This window comes from Trachypithecus francoisi, unplaced genomic scaffold (genome assembly GCF_009764315.1).
Source record: "Trachypithecus francoisi isolate TF-2019V2 unplaced genomic scaffold, Tfra_2.0 Lachesis_group9, whole genome shotgun sequence".
NCBI classification, from domain to species: domain Eukaryota; kingdom Metazoa; phylum Chordata; class Mammalia; order Primates; family Cercopithecidae; genus Trachypithecus; species Trachypithecus francoisi.
Window position 1 is genome coordinate 20192277 of NW_022681474.1, and position 20030 is coordinate 20212306.

Sequence of the window (20030 nt, forward strand, 5' to 3'; positions counted from 1 at the left end):
GTGGCTCACGCCTATAATCCCACCACTTTGGGAGGCCAAGGTGGGAGGATAGCTTAAGCCCAAGAGTTTGAGGCCAGCCCAGGGAACATAGTAAGACCTCGTCTCTACTAAAAAATTTTTTTTCTAAGGAAATGTATGTCTCAATTTTAGGTGCATAATTAAAAATACATAGAAAATGTACTAACCAGAAAGAAAAAAATAGATGAATAAAATGAGTTGGGAATGCTTGTCCCGAAGACGAGCGACTTGAGAAACAGCATAATGATAATGAGCACTCAGCAGTGCTTGTTGATTAAATGATGATCATTTTCATCTTCCACTGATGAGGCTGCTGAATAGCTGCAGCTGCTCTTCATTTCCCCCCAGCAAAACAAGAGGAAATGGATGGTGGAGATGGCGGAGACAGCTTCCTGACACATAGTGCTTGGAAACTGATGGGGGCTGGGGGAGGAGAAGAAAAAGCGATTAACAAATAGATGAGAAAAAAAACAGAGTAGTACCAGAGAAAGACTTAAAAGACCCCGAAACACTCCTACCCCTAGCACCTGTCAAATGATATCCATCCTCCTGCGTTGACCCCATTGAGTGTCTTAGGCCATAAGAATAGCCCAGCTGCAGCCTATGAACAATTTCTTGGGTATTCTGTGTCTACCTATCCTGGAAAATTCACACTAGAAGATAATAATGGAATCAGAACCGATATGTCTGAATAACAGTTACTTAAATTTAGTGTGGCACTTGTCATAGCCAGTAAAGTTTGCAAATGATTTAGCAGAAAACAGGTTAGTTAGGATGCTGTAGAACTAGAGTGCACATTTAACTCTACTTTCTATAACATACTGTAGTAAAAGAAAGAAACCTGATGTTTTTATTGCTATCATTATTTCAGGAAATTGGATGGTCAAAGTTGCTTTGCAATTCAGCTTGAGAATTAATAAATTAGAAAACCATCCATTAAAATTACTGATAAGGTTTTATTTTAAGCAATAAAATAATATTAATATTTTATTAATATTATTAATAAATAATAATTATTAATATTATTAATATTAATATGAGTAAAGTTGTAGAGTTAAAATTATTGTTTCTAAAAAAAAGCCTAGACATTTATTTTAGATGGTTGAGATGATACCTTTTGTATTAATCATGGAAGTATATTTCAAGTGAATACTTTGAGACCTTTACACGTAAGTTGTGATTATACCAATGAATAAACTTCCCCAACTGATTGATGAAAATCAGCATAACAACTTTATACTCACATCTTATATATTTTTCTAGGATCAAGATTGTGCTTAGGAATTGAAGGAGTTATAGGGGAAGAACAATTTAGTGAGAAATATGTTTATAGAAAACTCTTTTTTTTTTTTTTTTTTTTTTTTTTTTGAGGCGGAGTCTCGCTCTGTCGCCCGGACTGGAGTGCAGTGGCCAGATCTCAGCTCACTGCAAGCTCCGCCTCCCAGGTTTACGCCATTCTCCTGCCTCAGCCTCCCGAGTAGCTGGGACTACAGGCGCCTGCCACCTCGCCCGGCTAGTTTTTTTGTATTTTTAGTAGAGACGGGGTTTCACCGTGGTAGCCAGGATGGTCTCGATCTCCTGACCTTGTGATCCGCCCGTCTTAGAAAACTCTTAATACTATACTCTAATTACGGGACTTAGGAGGTTAGTTTTTCTTTGATCTTCAATTGAAATCTTTGAGGGGTACATGAGGTCACTTGGAAGCCTATATTTGTTGCTGAAGAGATCACGATCTGCAAATCAAGTGAAAGAAGAAGAGGATCCTCTTGGCAATGTCATTCATTCTCCACGGCACTGGAAACATCTGCCAGGGCTGGCGCCAGGCCAACCAGCGACTTCTCCAAAAGCAAAGTTGAATGGCAACTTTCAGGAGGAAGAGACTAAACCGCTTAGGGAGATTCTTATATATTGTGATATTTTCCTCATTTTCTACCACAACATCATCTTTACAATACTTTGGCAACTAATTGTGTTATACCACTAAATGATCATACATCAGGCATTCACGATGGGACTCCCAGTTGCGTGAATTAGATAGATATTGATTTGTGTACGCTTTAACTTTTTTTTTTTTTAATTTAGACAAGTTTATCTTTTAGCCATGACATCTTAAACCTTCATTGACTTTAACTTTGTCCCATTTTTGTTGTGATATTTAGGAATTTTTAGCATGGCACCTACTTATAAAATCAATAATGCTCTCCATAGAATTTCAAAACAAAATGGTCACATTTTAAATCTATATTGGTTGTTTTGGTTTTAACCTCATTTGTTATTGAAGTTTTGCTGGAATTTCATGGCATTTCATGGTGAAAATGATTACAGATTCGTTTGTGTGCACAGCCTAAGAAGTAGCTACCAAATGTCAGGCGCAAGTCTCACCTCTTGGTTTATAATTCTTTCACTATATAAATACTTTTCACTCTCAGTACACTGATTGATCTTTAACGGAAGCACCTAGAATGTTCTTGATAACAACAGTCAGTAAAATAGAAGCTGTTTAAACTTTTTGTTATTTTAAAACATTCATCAATTTAATCATAGTCAAATAGATGTATATAAATAGGCTACCATATTTCCAATAATATGAGTGCAATTGACATGGTAAATTATTAGTAACAATAAAAGCAGCTTCGTAAGATAGAGCATAGTAATAGACCTACCTCAATTTTGTTTTTGTAACTGCCAGGAGATACAATCTATAATATTTCCGCTAAAGAATACAGTCATATTCACAATGTAAAGAGTACACTACACAACCTCAAGCTAACAAGGTAAAATGTAATTGCCATCTAAGTCGACAGCATGTAGGTCAGATGAATACACATGAGGACTATCTTTCATGATGGTGATCATATCAAGGGAAGTAGAGCCCTGTTGATGAAGCAGAGTGCCTTCTGTTCCTTTTACCCCACCCCCCCGACCTTTGGAAAGCAACCTTGTATATACTACTGTGTGTTTCTTCCTGTTTAGAGCCAAATGATGAATTGTGGATCGGCTTAAATGACATTAAGATTCAAATGTACTTTGAGTGGAGTGATGGGACCCCTGTAACATTTACCAAATGGCTTCGTGGAGAACCAAGCCATGAAAACAACAGACAGGAAGATTGTGTGGTGATGAAAGGCAAGGTAAGGCTGCTTGAATTACTGATATTTATAACGAAAGTCACAGGGGATTTTTCCTTCTGTCCCACTCAATTACATATGTTTGTTTAGATTGTTTTTATTCTGCATAAATTGGCATGGATCAAAGGTGAACCAAAATTCAGATTTGATTTCTTGAATCCCTCTCAATTGTCTAGCAAAGTCAAATTTTTTTTTCTTTTTTGTGATGGAGTCTCGCTCTGTCGCCCAGGCTGGAGTGCAGTGGCGTGATCTCAGCTCACTGTGACCTCCACCTCCCTCGTTCAAGTGATTTTTCTGTCTCAGCCTCCCGAGTAGCTGGGACTACAGGCACGTGCCACCACACCTGGCTAATTTTTGTGTTTTTAGTAGAGACAGGGTTTCACCATATCGGCTAGGCTGGTCTCAAACTCCTGACCTCATGATCTGCCTGCCTCAGCCTCCCAAAGTGCTGGAATTACAGGCGTGAGCCACCATGCCCGACCCAAAGATAAATTTTCAAGAGGATCACTGAAGCGACAGACAGAAACTTTTGGTTCAAGGATGAAATTGGCCTATAACAAATACTCATATTGTTCCTATGGCACTATATATATGGCCATATATATATATATAGTGCCATATTATAATGGTGTATATATATATACCAAAGCTCTCATTTGACTAATTAAGCCATATATATATGATTATGTAGGTACATGTAAAAAGTGATTATAAGCCATATATATGATTACAAGAGATGTAACAAGAGATATATATGTATGTGTGTGTATATATATGTAAAAAGAGATCATAGCCCCATATATATATAAGAGATAAATATACACCGAGTAGATGCAGAGCTACTTAGAACTATGGTAGATGAGGCCTGGAACCTGTATTTGGGGAGCTACATTCATTTTTTTCAGTTTATATGGAGATGTCATATGAAATGATGGTGTCTATGATTAAAATATGACCTTAGTGACTGAAAAATGTCATCAAATTTATCTTTTATTAATAGACAATAAACACAGTGATTAAGAGGCTGGGTTTTGCTGCATGACTGATGCCTTTATTTGCAAAGTGGAAATAAGAGCTGTAGTCAGCTCACCTGTGGATATGAGGTGTTTTGTTGTTGTTCTGGTTTGTTTGCTTAAGACAGAGTCTTGCTCTGTCACCCAGGCTTCAGTGCAATGGTGCAATCTCAGCTCATTGCAGTCTTGACCTCCTGGGTTCAGGCCTTCCAAATAGCTGTGACTACAGGTGCATGCCACCATGCCTGGCTAAGTTTTTGTATTTTTGGTAGAGATGGGGTTTTGCCATGTTGCCCAAGCTAGTCTTGAACTCTTAAGCTCAAGCAATCCACCCACCTCACTTTCCCAAAGTGTTGAGATTTCAGGCATGAGCCATTGTGCCAGGCCCAGGATATAAGTATTAAATAATGCATGTATAGTACACAGTTCCCAGCCCACATTTATTGTTCAATAATTTTTGTCATTATAGTTGTTTATTTTTGTCACTGTGGCTATTATTTTTGTCATTGTGGTTGTTTTTATCGTGATGGATTGAAAGTTTAAGAACATATTAGGTGTTAACTATCCAAAGAGTAGACAGAAGAAACCAGAAAGCAGCATGCTTGGAGGAGGTGAAAGGTCAGTGTGGTTGAAATCATGAAGTTAGAGCCGGAAGGATGGGTAGGAACTGAGGTTCAAGAAATATGAATTGTCTCAGAGGGGTAAGACCAAAGTGGCAATTTATAAATATTACTCTGGCTAAAGGCTTCCATATTAGATTGCATTGGGCCGAGACCGACTAAGAGATGGGGCATTAAAGACAGACAATACAGAAAACATTTTTATTTATTTATTTATTTTTTGCGATGGAGTTTTGCTCTTGCTGCCCAGGCTAGAGTGCAATGGCACAATCTTGGCTCAATGCAACCTCTGCCTCGAGAGTTCAAGTGATTCTCCTGCCTCAGCCCCCTGAGTAGCCAAAATTACAGGTGTGTGCCACCACACTCAGCTAATTTTTTTGTATTATTAGTAGAGACAGGGTTTCACCATGTTGGCCAGGCTAGTCTTGAACTCCTGACCTCAGGTGATCCACCCGCCTCGGCCTCCCAAAGTGCTGGGATTATAGGCGTGAGCCACCATGCTTGGCCCAGAAAACATTTTTTTCAAGATGTTAGCAGCAAAGGGAAGGAAAGGAGAGGTCCTGTTAACATGAAATCTCAAAGGAAAAAGGAGAGGATAGAATCTGAAATAAAGTGGAAGATTGAGCCTCAGATCCAGGAGAAAACTCATCGGTAGAAATAGGAAGAAGGGAGGAAAGATGACTGCGGTTTCATGATGTTTTCAAGTTTGGTGTGTTGGGTGTGGGAGATTTTTCTGGATGGCTTATATGAACTTGATTAATTTGAAGACAGAGCTGACTGCAGAGACTGATGAAGAGGCTGCATGCAAACCTTTTGTGAGCACCATCATCTAAGGACTTATAGACATTTTTAATTTCTCCCTGGATTCCTCTAAACAGTGGCTTGGACATCTCAGATATAAATTCATACTGGGGTTCCAATCTCTTTTTACATGTTTGTAGCCAGAGTCAAAATTACTGTTTACATGTGAACATGTCAATTACCTTTCCTTTTGGTAGATGCTGTTTTCTCTCAATAACCTTGGATCTTAATTTTCCTCCTCTGAGGCACAGTTACAAGAAAATAACATCAAAGTCTAAAACTGGCCGGGCACAGTGGCTCACGCCTGTAATCCCAGCACTTTGGGAGGCCAAGGTGGGCGGATTGCCTGAGGTCAGGAGTTTGAGACCAGCCTGTCCAACATGGTGAAACCCCGTCTCTACTAAAAATACAAAAAATTAGCAGGGCGTGGTGGTGGGTGCCTGTAATCCTAGCTACTTGGGGGGCTGAGGCAGGAGAATCACTTGAACCTGGGAGGCGGAGGTTGCTATGAGCCAAGATCATGCCACTGCACTCCAGCCTGGGGGACAGAGTGAGACTCTGTCTCAAAAAAAAAAAAAACAACTGATAATCCTTTATTTTTTTTCTCTCTGCTCCCTGCAGGATGGGTACTGGGCAGATCGGGGCTGTGAGTGGCCTCTTGGCTACATCTGCAAGATGAAATCACGAAGCCAAAGTCCAGAAATAGTGGAAGTCGAAGAAGGCTGCAAGAAAGTGAGTGCGCCATGCCCACAGTGACTTAAGCTGAGCACATGTGAATTGATACAGTTGGCTTTATTTTTATGTGTGAAAGTGCCTTGTTATTGCAGTAGCCAAGGGTTTCCGCTGTCTCAATCTTCAGTGGCTTATTGTTAGTGTTTGATCTCACTGTTCTCCTTAAAGTTTTCTTTGGAAATTCTCTATAGTTGATATGGAGATACACAAGGCCAGTAGCTCCTTTCAGGATGTCTCGGGAATTGGAAGAGAGAGAACAGGAACTAAAAATGGCACATCAGAGGGAGTCTGGCTAAGTTGAGGACAGGCCACGGGAGAAGGTGTCATCCATAGTCTACTACAGTCTGTCATCCTATGGGTTGTTAAGAACATTTCCGGTAGATACCCGCAAGTTGCTGATAGCAAACGATCCTTAGTCATTTTTCCCCATTTATAATATTTCTTATGAGGCATCTCCTGGAGAGGATTCTTCTCAGTAGGTCACTGCAGTGGGGAGGTAGGAAATCCAACCTCCAACTGGTACCCACATTAACTCAGTGGTCCCTGTGAACTAGTTTTTTAAAGCACACAGAAGCTTCAAAAACACAGGGTTTATGGTTTTCATTTTTCTGTTTGATTACTACTTCCTCTTTTCTCCTTTCTCATTTTCTTTGAATAGAAACGAAGTAGAAGCTATTTTTTTTTCCCGAGAGTATTACGTTGTGGTCACATAATCTTATAATACGTACCAGAAAATGGATAATTTGCTACTATAAAAATAAACCATAAAGAAATAGAGCAGATAATGGAAAATCATAGCATGGAAGAGGCACAAAGGACCTGGGTGATTTCAAAGTTCCTCTTCTAAGTTTTGAATTCTGGAAACTTCAGCACAGAGAAGCAATGTAGCTTTCTGATTGAAACAGAGGCAAGGTTATAACCCAGGTCTCCTGTCCCTAGACCACTATCCTTTGTTTCAGTTCCAACATACGTTCATATTCTTTGCCTGATCATATGCTTGCACAATAGTTTGTATATTACTGTCATTTTCTAAAAATAACAAACCTTACATTTTTATTACTTTTAATCAATCTAAGTTTTATTTTTTCTATTTTCCTACACATCTAAAATCTTGATAATAATCCTGTTTAATCATTAGGATGATAATAAAAATAAAATAATAGCAGTCCTTTATCAAGTACAATTATTGCATTCTAATAGATTTACAGGATTAATATTATAGTCCTGATTAAAAAGAAGAGGAAACTGAAGCACAAAGAGTTTAAACAACTTTACCACTTTAAAAACACCTGTTGTTGACTCTTCCTTAAAATGGATTGTTTTCTCATATGGTTTGTTGTTGTTGTTGTTTTTGAGACAGAGTCTTGCTCTGTTGTCCAGGCTGGAATGCAGTGACACGATCTCAGCTCACCACAACCTCCACCACATGGGTTCACGCAATTCTGCTGCCTCAGCCTCCCAAGTAGCTGGGACTATAGGCGTGTGCCATCACGCTCAGCTAATTTTTGCATTTTCAGTAGAAACAGGGTTTCACCATGTTGGCCAGGGTGGTCTTGAACTCCTGACCTCAAGTGATCCACCCGCCTCGTCCTTCCAAAGCGCTGGGATTACAGGTGTGAGCCACTGCTCCTGGCCAGTTTGTTGTTTTTGGTTGTGATTTAGTGATCTCTCCATCCCCACCCGTCTCTCCAAACGTCACAGTCTCTCTTGACCTGGTTGGTGGGCATATTTCTGATGTGTGGTTTTGCATTCTACTTCTTGGAGTGCTTTAGAGATTCTCCTTTTACAGATTAAGTATGACTTTAATTTTTTGGCTGTGGATTCCCATGCAATGTGGATAGCATAAACTTGGAACTGTCACTCATCTGCGGCACAAACTTGGTATTTATTTTCAAACTGAGGAATTGTTTTTTTCTGGTACTCAGAACCCCAGGTAGATGATAAGACACTGTCATTTCCCAGTTCTGTGGGCAGAATGTTCTAGTTCTCCTTTAACCAAGGGGTTATAGGGGTTAGTGGTATCATTTTTATACAAGGACCTCAGTTTCAACTCCCTGCCTCAAGTGAGACAAAGGCCAAATATCATATTCTGTGTGGACACTAACACCATAGCCCCTAGGACCTTAATTAAGGATCTCATATGTCCTTGGCCAACAACAATTTAGTTTGTGCATTTTCCATTCAGCTTTTAGTATTCTACTAAATTTGGGTATCTGGAGATTTCCCCCTTCTTCCTCTCAAACTCTAGTATGGATTTTTCATTTATTGTTATGTTTTTATTTAGCATTTCTTTCTTTCTTTCCATCTTTCTTTTCTTTTCTTTTCTTTTCTTTTCTTTTCTTTTCTTTTCTTTTCTTTCCTTCCTTCCTTCCTTCCTTCCTTCCTTCCTTCCTTCCTTCTTTCTTTCTTTCGACAGGGTCTCACTTTGTCACCCAGGCTCGCGTGCAGTGGTGTGATTGATTGTGGCTCACTGTAGCCTCAACCTCCTTGGCTCAGTCAATCCTCCTGCCTCAGCTTCTCAAGTAGCTGGGACTACAGGCACATGCCATCATGCCTAGCTAATGTTATAAAATTTTCTGTAAAGATAGGGACTCCCTATGTTGCCCAGGCTGGTCTTGAACTCCTGGGCTCAAGCCATCCTGCCACCTTGGACTCCCAAAGTGCTGGGATTACAGGCATGAGCCATTATGCCTGGCCATTTCTGTGTATTTGGAGTATGGGAGAAGGAGGAACAATGCTGAATCATGCTGCCTGAAGTTTGAAAAGTGGTCTCCTATGACCAAATGATGTAGCTTTATACCTATCTTCTAGTATTGTCTTCCATAGGCAACTAGGCTTGCCCTTCCCCAAATTCTTTCCTGTGGTTACCTATTCTAAAACTGGTATCTTAGCCATTCTGTTCAGTTTCCTCAGTGAACATTTCACAAATAGTTTTTGTTGCAGGATACATTAGAAGCAGGATACATTAGAAGGGCACATGATTGCCCCCAATTACGTGCATAATTTGTCATAAGAGGAATGATATACTACTGTTTCTTTTATTCGTTTATGTATATAATTTTCATTGCATTTCAGATTCTTCAGAGTTGTGTTCTTTTTTTTTTTTTTTTTTTTTTTTTATTTTATTTTATTTTATTTTATTTTTTTTATTATACTTTAAGTTCTAGGGTACATGTGCATGACGTTTATATCATGTATAACTCCCCAATGCAATCCCTCCCTCCTCCCCCCTCCCCATGATAGGCCCCAGTGTGTGATGTTCCCCTTCCCGAGTCCAAGTGATCTCATTGTTCAGTTCCCACCTATGAGTGAGAACATGCGGTGTTTGGTTTCTCTTCTTGTGATAGTTTGCTAAGAATGATGGATTCCAGCTGCATCCATGTCCCTACAAAGGACACAAACTCATCCTTTTTATGGCTGCATAGTATTCCATGGTGTATATGTGCCACATTTTCTTAATCCAGTCTGTCACAGATGGACATTTGGGTTGATTCCAAGTCTTTGCTATTGTGAATAGTGCCGCAATAAACATACGTGTGCATGTGTCTTTGTAGTAGAGTAATTTATAATCCTTTGGGTATATACCCAGTAGTGGGATGGCTGGGTCATAGGGTACATCTAGTTCTAGATCCTTGAGGAATCGCCATACTGTTTTCCATAATGGTTGAACTAGTTTACAATCCCACCAACAGTGTAAAAGTGTTCCTATTTCTCCACATCCTCTCCAACACCTGTTGTTTCCTGACTTCTTAATGATTGCCATTCTAACTGGTGTGAGATGGTATCTCATTGTGGTTTTGATTTGCATTTCTCTGATGGCGAGTGATGATGAGCATTTTTTCATGTGTCTGTTGGCTGTATGGATGTCTTCTTTTGAGAAATGTCTGTTCATATCCTTTGCCCACTTTTTGATGGGGTTGTTTGTTTTTTTCTTGTATATTTGTTTGAGTTCTTTGTAGATTCTGGATATTAGCCCTTTGTCAGATGAGTAGGTTGCAAAAATTTTCTCCCATTCTGTAGGTTGCCTGTTCACTCTGATGGTAGTTTCTTTTGCTGTGCAAAAGCTCTTTAGTTTAATTAGATCCCATGTGTCAATTTTTGCTTTTGCTGCCGTTGCTTTTGGTGTTTTAGACATGAAGTCCTTGCCCATGCCTATGTCCTGAATGGTACTACCTAGATTTTCTTCTAGGGTTTTTATGGTATTAGGTCTAACATTTAAGTCTCTGATCCATCTTGAATTAATTTTCGTATAAGGGGTAAGGAAAGGATCCAGTTTCAGCTTTCTACTTATGGCTAGCCAATTTTCCCAGCACCATTTATTAAATAGGGAATCCTTTCCCCAATTCTTGTTTTTGTCAGGTTTGTCAAAGATCAGATGGCTGTAGATGTGTGGTATTATTTCTGAGGACTCTGTTCTGTTCCATTGGTCTATATCTCTGTTGTGGTACCAGTACCATGCTGTTTTGGTTACTGTAGCCTTGTAGTATAGTTTGAAGTCAGGTAGCGTGACGCCTCCAGCTTTGTCCTTTTGACTTAGGATTGTCTTGGCAATGCGGGCTCTTTTTTGGTTCCATATGAACTTTAAAGCAGTTTTTTCCAATTCTGTGAAGAAACTCATTGGTAGCTTGATGGGGATGGCATTGAATCTATAAATCACCTTGGGCAGTATGGCCATTTTCACGATATTGATTCTTCCTATCCATGAGCATGGTATGTTCTTCCATTTGTTTGTGTCCTCTTTGATTTCACTGAGCAGTGGTTTGTAGTTCTCCTTGAAGAGGTCCTTTACATCCCTTGTAAGCTGGATTCCTAGGTATTTTATTCTCTTTGAAGCAATTGTGAATGGAAGTTCATTCCTGATTTGGCTCTCTGCTTGTCTGTTACTGGTGTATAAGAATGCTTGTGATTTTTGCACATTAATTGTGTATCCTGAGACTTTGCTGAAGTTGCTTATCAGCTTAAGGAGATTTTGGGCTGAGACAATGGGGTTTTCTAAATATACAATCATGTCATCTGCAAACAGGGACAATTTGACTTCTTCTTTTCCTAACTGGATACCCTTGATTTCTTTCTCTTGCCTGATTGCCCTAGCCAGAACTTCCAACACGATGTTGAATAGGAGTGGTGAGAGAGGGCATCCCTGTCTTGTGCCAGTTTTCAAAGGGAATTTTTCCAGTTTTTGCCCATTCAGTATGATATTAGCTGTGGGTTTGTCATAAATAGCTCTTATTATTTTGAGGTACGTTCCATCAATACCGAATTTATTGAGCGTTTTTAGCATAAAGGGCTGTTGAATTTTGTCAAAAGCCTTTTCTGCATCTATTGAGATAATCATGTGGTTCTTGACTTTGGTTCTGTTTATATGCTGGATTACGTTTATTGATTTGCGAATGTTGAACCAGCCTTGCATCCCAGGGATGAAGCCCACTTGATCATGGTGGATAAGCTTTTTGATGTGCTGCTGAATCCGGTTTGCCAGTATTTTATTGAGAATTTTTGCATCGATGTTCATCAGGGATATTGGTCTAAAATTCTCTTTTTTTGTTGTGTCTCTGCCAGGCTTTGGTATCAGGATGATGTTGGCCTCATAAAAAGAGTTGGGGAGGATTCCCTCTTTTTCTATTGATTGAAATAGTTTCAGAAGGAATGGTACCAGCTCCTCCTTGTACCTCTGGTAGAATTCAGCTGTGAATCCATCTGGTCCTGGACTTTTTTTCGTGGGTAGGCTATTAATTGTTGCCTCAATTTCAGAGCCTGCTATTGGTCTATTCAGGGATTCACTTCTTCCTGGTTTAGTCTTGGGAGAGTGTAAGTGTCCAGGAAATTATCCATTTCTTCTAGATTTTCTAGTTGATTTGCGTAGAGGCATTTATAGTATTCTCTGATGGTTGTTTGTATTTCTGTGGGGTCGGTGGTGATATCCCCTTTATCATTTTTTATTGCAACTATTTGATTCCTCTCTCTTTTCTTCTTTATTAGTCTTGCTAGCGGTCTGTCAATTTTGTTGATCTTTTCAAAAACCAACTCCTGGATTCATTGATTTTTTGGAGGGTTTTTTGTGTCTCTATCTCCTTCAGTTCTGCTCTGATCTTAGTTATTTCTTGCCTTCTGCTAGCTTTTGAATGTGTTTGCTCTTGCCTCTCTAGTTCTTTTAATTGTGATGTTAGAGTGTCCATTTTAGATCTCTCCTGCTTTCTCTTGTGGGCATTTAGTGCTATAAATTTCCCTCTACACACTGCTTTAAATGTGTCCCAGAGATTCTGGTATGTTGTATCTTTGTTCTCATTGGTTTCGAAGAACATCTTTATTTCTGCTTTCATTTCGTTATGTACCCAGTAGTCATTCAGGAGCAGGTTGTTCAGTTTCCATGTAGTTGAGCGGTTTTGATTGAGTTTCTTAGTCCTGAGTTCTAGTTTGATTGCACTGTGGTCTGAGAGACAGTTTGTTATAATTTCTGTTCTTGTACATTTGCCGAGGAGTGCTTTACTTCCAATTATGTGGTCAATTTTGGAATAAGTGCGATGTGGTGCTGAGAAGAATGTATATTCTGTTGATTTGGGGTGGAGAGTTCTATAGATGTCTATTAGGTCCGCTTGGTGCAGAGATGAGTTCAATTCCTGGATATCCTTGTTAACTTTCTGTCTCGTTGATCTGTCTAATATTGACAGTGGAGTGTTGAAGTCTCCCATTATTATTGTATGGGAGTCTAAGTCTCTTTGTAGGTCTCTAAGGACTTGCTTTATGAATCTGGGTGCTCCTGTATTGGGTGCATAGATATTTAGGAGAGTTAGCTCTTCCTGTTGAATTGATCCCTTTACCATTATGTAATGGCCTTCTTTGTCTCTTTTGATCTTTGATGGTTTAAAGTCTGTTTTATCAGAGACTAGGATTGCAACCCCTGCTTTTTTTTGTTCTCCATTTGCTTGGTAGATCTTCCTCCATCCCTTTATTTTGAGCCTATGTATGTCTCTGCATGTGAGATGGGTCTCCTGAATACAGCAGACTGATGGGTCTTGACTCTTTATCCAGTTTGCCAGTCTGTGTCTTTTAATTGGAGCATTTAGTCCATTGACATTTAAGGTTAATATTGTTATGTGTGAACTTGATCCTGTCATTATGATATTAACTGGTTATTTTGCTCGGTAGTTGATGCAATTTCTTCCTAGCCTCGATGTTCTTTACATTTTGGCATGTTTTTGCAATGGCTGGTACCGCTTGTTCCTTTCCATGTTTAGGGCTTCCTTCAGGGTCTCTTGTAAGGCAGGCCTGGTGGTGACAAAATCTCTAAGCATTTGCTTATCTGTAAAGGATTTTATTTCTCCTTCACTGATGAAGCTTAGTTTGGCTGGATATGAAATTCTGGGTTGAAAATTCTTTTCTTTAAGAACGTTGAATATTGGCCCCCACTCTCTTCTGGCTTGTAGAGTTTCTGCCGAGAGGTCTGCTGTTATTCTGATGGGCTTCCCTTTGTGGGTAACCCGACCTTTCTCTCTGGCTGCCTTAAGATTTTTTCCTTCATTTCAACTTTGGTGAATCTGGCAATTATGTGTCTTGGAGTTGCTCTTCTGGAGGAGTATCTTTGTGGCGTTCTCTGTATTTCCTGAATTTGAATGTTGGCCTGCCCTACTAGGTTGGGGAAGTTCTCCTGGATGATATCCTGAAGAGTGTTTTCCAACTTGGTTCCATTTTCCCCCTCATTTTCGGGCACCCCAATCAGACGTAGATTTGGTCTTTTTACATAATCCCATACTTCTTGCAGGCTTTGTTCATTTCTTTTTCTTCTTTTTTCTTTTGGTTTCTCTTCTCGCTTCATTTCATTCATTTGATCCTCAATCGCTGATACTCTTTCTTCCAGTTGATCGAGTCGGTTACTGAAGCTTGTGCATTTGTCACGTATTTCTCGTGTCATGGTTTTCATCTCTGTCATTTCGTTTATGATCTTCTCTGCATTAATTAGTCTAGCTGTCAATTCTTCCACTTTTTTTTCAAGATTTTTAGTTTCTTTGCGCTGGGTACGTAATTCCTCCTTTAGCTCTGAGAGGTTTGATGGACTGAAGCCTTCTTCTCTCATCTCGTCAAAGTCATTCTCTGACCAGCTTTGATCCGTTGCTGGCGATGGGCTGCGCTCCTTTGCAGGGGGAGATGCGCTCTTATTTTTTGAATTTCCAGCTTTTCTGCCCTGCTTCTTCCCCATCTTTGTGGTTTTATCTGTCTCTGGTCTTTGATGATGGTGACGTACTGATGGGGTTTTGGTATAGGTGTCCTTCCTGTTTGATAGTTTTCCGTCTGACAGTCAGAAGGACTGTCTGTTGGTCTGTTGGAGATTGCTTGAGGTCCACTCCAGACCCTGTTTGCCTGGGTGTCAGCAGCAGAGGTTGCCGAAGATAGAATATTGCTGAACAGCGAGTGTACCTGTCTGATTCTTTCTTTGGAAGTTTCCTCTCAGGGGTGACGCCACCCTGTGAGGTGTGGGGTGTCAGACTGCCCCTAGTGGGGGATGTCTCCCAGCTAGGCTACTCAGGGGTCAGGGACCCACCTGAGCAGGCAGTCTGTCCGTTCTCAGATCTCAACCTCCGCGTTAGGAGATCCACGGCTCTCCCCAAAGCTGTCAGACAGAGTCGTTCGCGTCTGCCACGGCCCCGCTCTTTCCCCTAATGGACTGCAGCTGTGCGCTGTCCGCAGAGGTACAGTCTACAGAAACAGGCAGGCTTCCTTGAGCTGCTGTGAGCTCCACCCAGTTCGAGCTTCCCAGCGGCTTTGTTTACCTACTTAAGCCTCAGCAATGGCGGGCGCCCCTCCCCCAGCCTCGCTGCTGCCTTGCGGATAGATCGCTGCAGACGGCTGTGTTAGCAGTGAGGGAGGCTCCGTGGGCGTGGGACCCTCCCGGCCAGGTATGGGATATATTCTCCTGGTGTGCCTGTTTCCTTAAAGCGCAGTATTGGGGTGGGAGTTACCCGATTTTCCAGGTGTTGTGTGTCTCAGTTCCCCTCGCTAGGAAAAGGGATTTCCTTCCCCCTTGCGCTTCCAGGTGAGGCGATGCCTCGCCCTGCTTCAGCTCACGCTGGTCAGGCTGCAGCAGCTGACCAGCACCGATTGTCCGGCACTCCCTAGAGAGATGACCCCAGTACCTCAGTTGAAAATGCAGAAATCACCGGTCTTCTGTGTCGCTCGCGCTGGGAGTTGAAGACTGGAGCTGTTCCTATTCGGCCATCTTGCTCCGCCCCCCAGAGTTGTGTTCTTTAGACATTCCTATTGTTTATCCAATAGTTTCATGATAGAAAAAGTATTAAAATAATATTTTCTAAGGCCGGGCACAGTGGCCAGGTGTGGTGGCATGTGCCTGTAATCCCAGCTACTCTGGAGGCTGAGGCAGGAGAATTGCTTGAACCTGGGAGGCGGAGGTTGCAATGAGCCAAGATTGCACCATTGCATTCCATCCTGGGCAACAAGAGCAAAACTCCATCTCAAATAATAATAATAATAATAATATTTTATAATATATATGCATGAACTCTGCTCATTTATTCATTGCTTGATAACATTAATAGGGCTGGAAAAAACATCACTTTTACTGCTATATGATTGGACATACGCTTTCAACATTTGCAGAAGCAAACCAAACCTGTAATAATGAGAATGCTTATTTAACAACTATTGAAGACAGGTATGTAACTATTTTAATTTCATTTAAAAATATGTCAAATAGAAAAAAGTTTCAGAAAAGCCCAAGTATGAACGTACTCTAAATTTCTGTGTATACTATGTGTGATCTTGAGGTATGATTTGTAAAGGTAGAAACATTAAAAATAATATTCTTATTTGGATTCCTCATTGCAAACATTATAAACCGTTTTTGCTAAATTTAGTAATATAAAGCAACATTCAGAACAGTTTACAAATAATAATCTAGTAAATGTAGTTTATAGAGCTAACTTTTTAATGATCCATTATATGTTGAATTTTTTAAAGCAGGAAAGTAACTAAAAGTTACCAGCTCAAAATCACGTTATATCTTTACCACTCTGTCCACCAAAAAAGAAGGCAAAGAGATTTACTGAATAATTCATTCATTCTTTCCATTCTTCCATTCTTTGGTTTGCTAGGTTAACAGACTCATCGGTCAGGAAAATCACACGGACATAGAGAAGTTTATGTGATTTTTTATCTCTACGGTCCCATCTATTTTTAAGATTTATTTATTTACTCTTCACCTACTCTACGCAAATCTCTAGATTAGCCACAGAAGAAAGTTTCCAAAAATGGAGAAGTATCTATTTCACTTGCAGTAAAGAAGTAACAAAATTATGGAGTTTTAGTACAATAAGTTATATTTACTGGAGTTTCGAGGCAGACCGAGTAACATGTAGGGGATACTGTTGATATTAAAAATCTTTGGATAAAAATGAGAGATGTCATAACCTTTCATAGTTTTTATAAAAGAACTGTATTTCTATCCACATGCTGCTTTCATGTGTAATGAAATGTCTAATATATGGTAGTAGAACCCTAATACGATGCTGACATCTAAAACTCAGAACATAGGTACTTTTTATCTTCTGTGAGTGAGGTGAACTGCTCACCTTTAGGTACCATGAGATCATACTCTGGTCTGCACTATAATTGATCTTTTGGTCTATTGGAGTATTATGTACATGATTTCACTATATTTTTTTCCTTATGTAACTTCTGTAATATTTATCCTCAGGAGTTCACTAACTGAGTTGTTAAATATGGTTTAGAGACATTTAAGGAAACTAAATCGAGTTTGGAACTTTTAATTTTTTTGGTTTGTTTTGTTTAGGGAATAAAATGATTTACACTATGGTCAAATAAAATGTTGTATTGCTGTTAGGTTTCTCTGTATTATCTTCCTGCTCTCTCTGAAGTCATCTACAACTCTCTTCGTTCCTGGAAACTTCAGACACCATTTTTCTTTGTCTTGAAAGACAGATTTTTGCCTATGTTGCCGCCTCCATTGTTTGGTTTGTCATTTCAGACACATTTTTGGTGCCTTGTCAACCGAATTTTATTGTTCCCAGATTAATGCCAAATGCACAGACAAGAATCCAAAGGGAGAGAGTGTTGGAATTCATGATTCTGCTTCTCATTCTTTCTGGAGATTGAGTCTCTGCTTCTCTATATGTCTTGATAATTTTCTCTTTTGTTTCAGAGCTGAGATATGAGAGAATAAAATTGAGCGGGGAAATTCATGCAGATTATTCCATGGGTATTATCCTTGATAACGTTACTAACCTTGAACTTGCTTAATCAATAATTCAGTAGAACTATTTGAAGAGTGGACTGATTTTTTAAAACACTGTATTTTAAAACGCAATAGTTTTCTTCTTTGTATTCTCAAAATTCTGTGATATTTTTAGAAGAGGCAGAGGGGCTGGCGAGGGCTAGAGGGAGTTGGTTTGAGTATATCTGAATGATTTTATATACTCAGTTATATGGTATTTTTCCATCATAAGCTCACATTTCCTTGGTGAAAATGTGTATAATGTAGATGACATACAGATATAACACAATATATTTGAATTACCAATTCAATTATAGCTGAAACATGGAACTGAGATAGTTTTCATATTGATAATTTTGAAAATTGGCATAAATGTTTTGAAAACTGAATTGAATGTTAATTCTTCTTTTTAAAGATATGAACAAGCATTCCTGACTAGTTTCGTTGGCTTAAGGCCTGAAAAATATTTCTGGACAGGACTTTCAGATATACAAACCAAAGGAACTTTTCAATGGACCATCGAGGAAGAGGTTCGGTTCACCCACTGGAATTCGGATATGCCAGGTATGGGCAGCGCTTAGGTTGAGGGTTGCGTTCACCCTACGAATCCGTTGGATAAAGTCTGTTATTCCTCCGGGTACCTCTCCAAATAGACTAGGTAAATTAATCATGCTTTTAGTAACAGTTTATATTTCATTCTCTTTTTGTTTTTTCTTTTCTTCTCCCCCCACCGCCCCCAAAATTTCCCAATAAGTTTAGTGTTCTAAAGAAAAAAGGAAGAAAAGTTTGCTAGGTATCTTGCTAGGTTATCTGGTACTGGTCTACTTAAAACCTATTCATGAAATTCTCAGTGGTCACAAATGTTTCAAATGGTTGACTTCTTTCTTTTTTTTTTTTTTTGAGACAGAGCCTCACTCGGTCGCTCAGGCTGGAGTGCAGTGGCACCATCTTGGCTAAGTGCAACCTCAACCTTCCAGGTTCAAGCAATTCTCGTGCCTCAGCCTCCCGAGTAGCTGGGACCACAGGCATGTACCACCACGCCTGGTTGATTTTTGTATTTTTAGTAGAAACGGGGTTTCACCATGTTGGCCAGGCTGGTCTCGAACTCCTGGCCTCAAGTGATCTACTTGCCTCGGCCTCGCAAAGTGCTGGGGTTACAGGAGTGAGCCACTGTGCCTGTCCTGGTTGACTTATTTCTGAAAACCTAAAACTGTATTAAATGGACATAAAACTTTTCAGGGCAATTAGGAGTTGAAATATTAGAGTGCTTGGGTGGTGCAGCAAAGGACATTGCTCATGCAGAGCTCGTTATTTCCGTATCTTCCATGTGCTACCATGTTTAGTCTTTTATTTGCCTTGGATTTTATTTTATCCTCATAAAAACCCTGCCAGTTACCTGGCTTCAGTATCTTCATTTAAAAGAAGTGGAGGTCAGGCGCAGTGGCTATAATCCCAACACTTTGGGAGGAGGAGGCGGGAAGATCACCTGAGGTCAGGAGTTCAAGACTAGCCTGGCCAACATAGTGAAACCCCATCTCTACTAAAAATACAAAAATTAGCCAAGTGCAGTGGTGTATGCCTGTAATCCCAGCTACTTGGGAGGCTGAGGCAGGAGAATCACTTGAATCTGAGAGGCGGAGGTTGCAGTGAGCTGAGATTGTGCCATTGTACTCCAGCCTGGGCGACAAGAGCAAAACTCCATTAAAAGAAAAAAAAAAAAGTGGAAACTGAGACTCAGGAAGTTTATGTGACTAGAAAGTTTCCAAGCACGGATTTACACTAATCTGTGTCATCCCCAAATCTGTGCTATTACACTCGCACCACCCTGCTTGCCTCTCTCTATATTTTGATTTACCTTCTCTAGTAAGATGTTGTAAGTTGTTTCTGAAATAGTCTCTGAAAGATTCTTTGACTTTGTATACAGTGGTATCACTAGCACACAACATTGTTTAGTATGACCACACACAGAGAAATTTCAACATCCCTTATAGCAAATATTTCATTGTACTTGGGTGAAAAGCTAAAAAATAATAGCTCAAGTCTATCAATTTACTACCTGACCTAATACATCCTAATCTTCAGTGTTCTATAATTTGTATTCTCAGTTTTCAATAAGGGAAACAGATCAGTAACCTAAATAGTGTGATTCTTGTTTATGGAATTATTGAACTTTCTGAACCATGGCAAGATTTCAGTTGATTTAAGAAGTAACTGGATGGTGTATTAAGAGCTGAGTACACACTTTAAAAACACATCTTGGCAGTAGTGATAAGTCTTACTCTGTAAGTGAAACTGCTTAAGTTTGCCTGTGGTGTCATCCAGCAGCAGGATTCTGAGGAGTGAGCCCTGGAATGTCCTTAGTGAAAAACAATAGTTGGAACTGGAACAGAACCCAGTTGCAACCATTGTCATGGTATATCCTTAATGGAAGGACGGTGGCTGGCCTCTTTGGCTGAGTTTACAGCTTCAGGAGGAG

At 39.9% G+C, this 20030-nt stretch overlaps 1 protein-coding gene across 1 annotated transcript in view; it reads left to right on the forward strand.

Moving 5' to 3' along the window:
* MRC1 (mannose receptor C-type 1) overlaps positions 1 to 20030 on the forward strand; it is a 104879-nt gene that overhangs the window by 41368 nt on the left and 43481 nt on the right. The window contains exons 8-11 of the mRNA XM_033208764.1: positions 2992 to 3149; positions 6202 to 6312; positions 15861 to 15976; positions 17970 to 18118. Coding sequence (XP_033064655.1) covers positions 2992 to 3149; positions 6202 to 6312; positions 15861 to 15976; positions 17970 to 18118 — 534 coding nt within the window. The remainder of the gene's footprint in view (positions 1 to 2991; positions 3150 to 6201; positions 6313 to 15860; positions 15977 to 17969; positions 18119 to 20030) is intronic.